At 41.3% G+C, this 8,150-nt stretch overlaps 1 protein-coding gene across 1 annotated transcript in view; it reads right to left on the bottom strand.

The window, feature by feature from the left end:
- Nucleotides 1–2,487: 2,487 nt before the first annotated feature.
- Nucleotides 2,488–8,150, bottom strand: part of Iqub (IQ motif and ubiquitin domain containing) — a 57,625-nt gene continuing 51,962 nt past the window's right edge. Inside the window, exons 12-13 of the mRNA XM_021191394.1 lie at nt 7,409–7,594; nt 2,488–3,857 (exon numbers count right to left, since the gene is read on the bottom strand). Of these exons, the coding sequence (XP_021047053.1) occupies nt 3,672–3,857; nt 7,409–7,594 (372 nt within the window). The 3' untranslated portion in view covers nt 2,488–3,671. The remainder of the gene's footprint in view (nt 3,858–7,408; nt 7,595–8,150) is intronic.

An 8,150-nucleotide genomic window follows, 5' to 3' on the forward strand; every position in this document is an offset into this window, starting at 1 on the left:
TGTGTTTCTCTCTATGAAGTCAGCAAAGACTACAAGGCGAACCAATGCCACAGCATTGTCAGCAAAGACCAGCATCAGCCAAGCCCAACAGAGACCAGCAAAGAGTAGCTAGACAAACCAATACTCACAGCATCATCCACTGTCTGTTGTGTTATATTTATACCCTTTTCAAACATCTCATGTTCTCTCAAGTATCCACTCTAACAAAATACCATATGCCCCTTTCCAGGTAGCTTCCAGTAAACCACCATGAGTCTGTTCTCAGCAAAACATCCTCTCATAAGACAGTGTCCAGAAAAACATCACATGACACAACTGAGTCTCCAAAGAAAGCAGACATTTCCACTACAACTCTGCCTCTGTCTCTGTCTCTCTGTGAGGGGGGGGGGATGTACTGGAATCGCACACATAATCCATTTCTTCTCCCATGATGCTCTGTCTCACTGCAAGCCTATAGTAACACTGCCAAGCAAACATCCTCACACTTCTGAAAGCATGAGCTCAAAAAAACCTTTCCTGATCAGATTCTGTTTTTCTGAATCATTTTGTCACAATGATGGGAAATGGAATGGAGCTTAATCCCGTGTTCAAGGAGATAAAAAGATTGATGATATTAAATGGAGTTAAGGGAGTGGAGTCAAAGAGAACTGGGGCAAGATTCCACCTAGCTAAGGTTTCCACCTTGTGAAGAGGATGTTCCTCAAGGGACATTGCCACCTATTCTAAATTCACAATGCATTTGCAGTTCTACAGTGATAGCTATATCATGCTAGGTGGTATTATGACCTGATTATAGTTTTCATATGGATATATGGAGATATGGTTATGTGTCAAGGTGACAAGGGGTGGATTGTGATGGCTATTCTCAATTGTCATCTTGCCCATATTTGGAATGAACCAAAATTCAGAAATGAAGTGAACACCTGATTTGTATCTTGAGGCAGCAATAAAATATGCCTTTGATAGGTATCTTGAGGCTAAAAGACACAGGCTTTTGATCTAGATCTTGAGGTGGGATGATGAATGCTTTTGACCTGGATCAACACAGGTTTAACCCAGAGTTAAGGAATAGTAGCCATGGTAATAACAATCTATAATGAAAAACAAATTAAAGAAAATGTTAGGTCCAAGTGTGGTGGACCTTTAAACCCAGCATTTAGTAGACAGAGGCATGCAGATCTCTGAGTTCAAGGCCAGCCTGCTCTGTAGAGCAAGTTCTATGTCAGCCAAGCTTCAGCAGTGAAAGCAACCACTGAAAACATAAAGCTGGTGAAGATGTGACTGAAAAGGGGGCCATGTTCCAGCCCCAGCAGGCAACAGAACTTGGCAGCTTCGGCCATGTAGTTCTGGCTTTGGAGTCAAGAATCTGCCTCCAAGTCCAAGTAAAGTTGCTGAGGTCAAGTATGTGTCATTGGAACCGCTGCCTGGAGGCCCAGAGAGACTGTTGTGTGAAAGTGGTTATGGCATCTCCCTCTAAGACTAAAGAAAGCTGCTGAGGTCAGGCATGTGACAGGGGTGTCCCTGCACGGAGGTCCAGAAAGACCACTGTGAGAAGCTGTGAAGGCGAAGCCTGACTTGCATTGCATACCCCAAGAGATGCTAAAGCCATGGGATACCTGTCTTAGAAAGCTGCTAACAGGGAGTAGGACCAGCCCAACAGAAAAAGTGTATCACAGTCAACAAAGTGGAGAGGAATTGAGATCTGAAGAGCATTTTGACATCAGATGTGAGATTCAGTGTGGAGTTTGCCCAGCTGGGTTTTGGTCTTGCTTTGGTCCAGTATTTCCTCACTGTGCTCTCTTCCCTGTATTTTGGAATGGTAATGTATACGTTGCGCCATGATATGTTGGATGTATAGAATCTTCTTTTTTATTTTGATTTTATAGGGGGTTACAGTAAAGAGATTGCATGAATCTCAGAAGAGAATTGGAACTTTTTAGACTTTTAAACATTGTTCTGACTGTGAAAGATTATGGGGACTTTTGAGTTGGACTAAATGCATTTTGCATTGTGATATCTCATGGAGTAGAATGGAATAGTTTGAATAGGTATGGTCCCATAGACTCATGTATTTGAATGCTTGGCCATTGGGAGTGGCATTATTAGGAGGTGTGGCCCAGTTGGAGGAGGTGTGACCTTGTTAGACCAAGCATATCACTGTGTAGGTGGATTTTGAAGGCTTAAATGCTCTAGCTACACCCAGAGTGAAACACATCCAGTCTCCTCCTTGCTGCCTTCAGATCAAGATGTAAAACTCTTGACTCCTCCAGCACAATGTCTGCCTGTGCACCACCATGATGATAATGGACTGAACTTCTGAAACTGTAAGCCAGCCCCAATCAAATGTTGTCTTGAATTCCCCCAAAGAGTTCCCTTGGTGTCTGTTCACAGCAATGAGACTCAAATTAAGATAGCCATGCTCTTGCTATGTAAGGAAAAAGTGTAGATATTCTAGATAAGCTGATATCATATCAGATATTTATATGGAGCAAATACTTATAATGAATTTATTAATCACTAGACTTGAAAGAACATCATTTACATAGCATTAGAGTAAAACGTGTTTTCTATAGTTCTATAACATGAGATTTTACTAATTTGAATTGTATCCTCACTTTGTTGTTTTTCTTTCCCAATGCTTTCTATTTAGCCCTCCATAACTGTTCAACCATTAACTCCCCTTCCCTCCCCCCTAAAACCATGTAAACTTTTATGCTTTTCCTCCATTTCTAAGTGGAGAAGGTAACTGAGGCAAAGGAGGGTGTGAGACTGGGGATTTGTTATCTAGTTCTTGAGGTCATCTTGGGTTGGTTGTTCTTTTGCAGGCTGGTTACCAGTCCTCACAGTGATCTACTTATCTCCTTTCCATTCTCTCTGGGTTCCCTGGCTTCTCCACCAGATTTTGTATATCTGAAACATGACCCTGGATTTCTTCTGTTTCCCTGTCTCACGTATGTCTTAGAGTAGGGCCTTTTTGTAACTAAGCTCTTCTTAAACCATGCTATTTGGGGTGTGTCACCTTTGGAAATACATCATCACATATTTCAGACAGATATGGAGTCAGAGGTTATTGCTTAGTTTATTGAGGAGCAGTGGACAGTCGATTTGATCAAGTTTATGCTTCTTACAGAATCTCAACACTACCCCGTAGGAAGCGTTTAACATAACATTTCTACTGTTTGCCTTGTTGCATGGCATGCAATGCAGATTTTTCTCTTTGTTTGCTATAGTTTCTTTTCTTTTATTATGCAGTTAAAAGACAAAAGTAGACAATAAAAGTAAAATATCCAAATACTTATATCAAAATACAGGCTTATGTATAGAAAATGAATATACTCATAAAGTATAAGTTAAATAAATAAATTACTTTCACTGAAGGTTAAGCCAAGGTTTTGTTTCACTGATGAATTTTGACTATAAAGCATTTTTTCCTAAATCAACATAAAAATAAAATGTTCTTTTTAACTATTAATGTTAGTATCAAATTTATAGATTACTAACCACCTAACAAGGGTTTGTATATAGATTTTTTTCTATTCATATAACAAAATACTCAGTAAAGCAAATAATACAAATAGAAATATATAGGTGGTTTTCCATGTCGCATGACCTCTATATTACTCTCTTCGTAGAGAACAAAACTGCTCATCTTCAAATTGATATTCTTGAATCTAATGAGGTTGAATCCCACGGGGTATTATGATTTTAGGTGGACTCTTTGTGGAGTATTTACTCCTGATATCTTCTACTTCATCATCGTTAAGTATAAGTGAAGCCAACGTTGGGATCTGTGAAAAATAGTTTTTAGCCAGGATATGTTTGTGCTTGATCTTGTGAACAAAATGGTGTCCATACCCCTGCAAATAAAGGAAAATAAAAGTTTGATGGAAATCCATAAATATATATTTTGCCAGATGAAACACGATCCTGTCCCATTATCTTTGCTAATCAGTTTATTCAACCTAGGATACTTTTCTTCTTCTCACTTTGTCTCTTAGTTCCTGTGATGCTTCAAGTCTACCAGGACTCTGTGCTTCTCTGCATGTTTTCTCTCTCTCTCTCTCTCTCTCTCTCTCTCTCTCTCTCTCTCTCTCTCTCTCTCTCTCTCTCTCTCTCTCTCTCTTNCTACTACTACTACTACTACTACTACTACTACTACTACTATTGTTATTAGTTCTTTCTCTACTCTTTCTCTCCTCCATTTGCACTTACAGTAATTACCTGGAATGGGGTAGGATGTACCCAGGTTTCTATTTTATTCCAATGGCATGTAACAAGCAACAGTTTTATACAAGCCTATACATACATACATACATACATACATACATACATACATACATTGGACAAAGCTTAAAGGAAAGTATTTTAAGATGAGTCTCAAAAAGACTCATGCTCCAAAGAGGGTCTGAGAGACTCATGGAGTCAGTCTGCAGGGCCATGCAGTAGCTCCAGAACAACTCAGTGAGGGGAGGGGAGGGAGACAAATTTTATGGGAAGATGCTTTTAAAAAGTGGGCTCACAAAATTGTAAGGGAAGACGGCAGAGCAGAGCTGCATGCAGTAGAGAATGACTAATCTATATCCTTCTCCGCAGCATCTCTGCAAGCAGCCGGAGCGCACAAAGTCCCCATGAACCTTGGCGCTATCTGCACTGACAGGGAGACGGGTAGTGGCCTTAAACTCCAAAGGGAAGGTTCAGGGCAGCATTACTGCCCTCAGCATACAGGGCATCCCAGCCAGCCTTGGGGCATCAGACATCACGCTGGGAGCTTGCACGAAACCGACCCGTGGACACCCTGAGTAGCAGCAGTATCACCTTGACTCTGGGCAGCAGCGAGGTAGCTGAGATGAGTCTTGGCAATGGTTCAGTATTTACGATATTTATAAAGATGGAGAAACAGAGTGGCGTGTGCTCAATGGAGAGAGGTGGGACGAGAGATGCTACGGCCGGGACAGATGCGAGAGAAGGCTGTGGTGGACAGGAAAATAGCTCATTGCTGAGAGGGGCGCCAACAAGGTGATGTGCGGCAGCCAGGAGCTTGCACCCTCACCACTACTGACACCGCCCTGCACACCGTCCATCTGTACAACTGCCCTGGTTCTGAGCAATGACAGAACATGGGAGAAGAGGAACGGTTCATTTTCCTGATTAGACCCCCTAAGGTTTTGCCGATTCCACATCTTTAGCCAATCTTCTAAAATTCCTTAATGTAAAGTAAGTATGTCCCACAGGTTGATAGTGACAGACAGGAAAGAAACTGGGATGTGGTAGATGACTTTTAGGGAATCACTGGCCCAACTTTAGGCTGTTTGTGTGGATGAGAGCTTAATCGGCATCACTTTGCCCTCTCAGAATAGAACCCTCTCCTCTGCCAAAGAATGAGATCATTTTAAATTCTCTTTTTGTTGTTGTGTTTGTTTCTTTGCTCTGTTGTTGCTTCTGGGGGCCAGAAGGATTAAGAGAATTCTGGAAATGCTTTGACTTGCTGCATAGACTTGAACTATTCAGAACAGAATGGACAGGAACGCTTGCAGGATGGCACAAACTGGAGACCCTAGAGAGCGAGCGGCAAAGGTTTAGAGTCAGGATGAGGGCCTCTGCTCCACTTGCGGAAATGAAGAGCGACTGGTGTCCTGGGACGGGAAATGCACATGGATGGAACATTTAATCTGAGAGTGCGGTGATTTGATTAGATGCACAAAGGAGTTGTGTGGCTTAATTGAAGAAGAACCGGAATATCAGCCTTGGGAATGAACTTCAATTTCATTGTGGGCCCTAGATGAAATGATATTGCTAGTATTGGCCGTGCTTCCAGTGATTAAATATTTATGCAGCAGCTTAGTTTACTAAATATAACATTTAACACAGCTTCAATTTCTTTCTGTGCATTCTTTCAGTCCCTGGAGTGAATGTTTTCATAGCCTGGGTTCTTAGAACTCAAAAATTATTGGAAAAGGCTAAAGTTATAACTAGTTTCCTCCCTTTATATCATCCCTCACCTTCCTTAATAATCAAACAAGCAGCAGCGCTGTTCTTGGTCCTCCTTTTTACGGTGTCGTGCATGGAATTAAAGATACCACAATATAAGATATTGAGAGAGAAGCCGAGCCAGCTCTTGGAGACCTGCACTCACTGAGTGTACATGGAGCCCATCAGGAATACCTCATGGGATCCTCAGTTTTATTCACCGGAATGTCTTACAGAGTGCATCTTAGGAGTTACTGAAATGAAGTAGTAGTCACTCTTTGTGGTGCTGCCATCTCTCCTAGTTAGGCAGAAGCAAATGGAAGAATGGAGTCCCATATGTGTGACTCCCAAAGTTATGAATAGAATTTGACAACTGAGTACTTTTTTAGGCAGACTCCTGCCATTAAATCAAAGGACAAAGTCTGGGTTCCCCTAACATTTATATATTGGTAGTAAGCATTATTTCGTATACAAATACTTTGGACTTCATGTTTTTCAATTAATATGCAAAAAAGTAAGTTTCATCATGGCGTCTTCACACACGTATGTCTTGCACTTCATTAATGCTCACCATCTTTTCTCTGCTTCTCTTACCACTGTGGACCCCTTCCCTCCCCTCAAAGACGTCCTAGTCTCCTTTTACATGGCTTTTATTTTCAAATTTTAGATTTCATATGTAGAAGGAAAACATGTGCTATTCATCTTTTCCAGTCCCACTTATTTTAACATTATGCTCTGAATAAAACTCTAATACACACAAGCAACACAAACATTTGTATATCCATCCGTCAGTTGATTGGACCTAAGTTAATTCTATACCTTATCTGTGGTGAATAGTTACACACACACACACACACACACACACACACACACACACACACAATGTTAACAGGTCTCTCTAGTGTTTTCAGATTTAGATCCCATCAGACATAAACTGTCATAGCTTCACCATAGGATAGTTCTATTACTTGCATGTCAGGGAACCTCTGTACTGATTTCCATGGTGGATGTACCAGCTGACATTCCACCAGATGTGCCCCACCACCACATCCTTGTCAAAATTTATTCAAAAACTACTTAAACAAACCCCTGGTCTTCAACAGGCCTTATTATCGGTACAAAAGGGATAGAAATATGTGAGTGAAACAAAGTCCTTCCCAGAACTTGCTGTACACTGGATGGGCTTGAGCTTGTTAGAAAAGAATGATATGACACTAGATGTTTATATATTCAAATTTCTCATCTTTACCCAATAGACCTTAGCTTCTCATATCTTCAGCACACACCATCTCCATATCTTGGCTCTTGTCACTCCATGTAGCCCCAGGTAACTGTCTGTTGATTCAGTAGAAACACTTCAACCACTGGTATATTAAAGGGCACTCAGACAGCCTGTTGTAATCAATTGGCTAACTTAAAATCTCCAAGTCCAGCATCTTACCTTGTCAATACTCGGTAGCCTGAGGTGAGCTGTGCTTTCATCCTTGGTGAGAAGAATGCAGTTCCAGGGAGACCACTCCACGTGTTTATCCCACCTGACCATGACCAGGTCATTGAGATCGTCCCAGGCACTGAGGGCCGACTGGGATGCCCAGATGTTCTCTGTCAAGTATTTAATATCTTGAAGCTACATGCCGAAAGAAGTTCAAACAATAATTTGGTTTGCTTCTAAGTCAGAGGTTTAAATATCATCATGTTAATTAATTGGGGAAATAATTAAATAGTGATGAGTAATTTTTTTTTGAAGAGAAGCAGAGCATTTATCAGACTTTAGGATTTGTGTGTGTGTGTGTGTGTGTGTGTGTGTGTGTGTGCGCCACACTTTGTCATCTTTCAGCATCGCCCACCTGAAATCTGCTAACAGACATCTCACTCCCTGACTGAATGCCACTCTCTTAAAGCTCACGTGCTTTATGATCTTTGCTGTCATTCTTTTTAAACATCTGCCTTCTTTCCTAAGGTGTGTTATCTGGTTTACCACTGAATTTTCAGAGTGTAGTATGGAATTTAAACACCAATATCTATGCCTGAATCTCAGAAATTCAATAGCTGTCTGCTTTAGGAAGTCCTAATATGGTTTCCACGGCCCTTTAGAGCCTCTCTGAGCCCTTAGAGCCTCTCTCTCTCTCTCTCTCTCCTCTCTCTCTCTCTCTCTCTCTCTCTCTCTCTCTCTCTCTCTCTCT

This window comes from Mus pahari, chromosome 2 (assembly GCF_900095145.1).
Source record: "Mus pahari chromosome 2, PAHARI_EIJ_v1.1, whole genome shotgun sequence".
Taxonomy (NCBI): domain Eukaryota; kingdom Metazoa; phylum Chordata; class Mammalia; order Rodentia; family Muridae; genus Mus; species Mus pahari.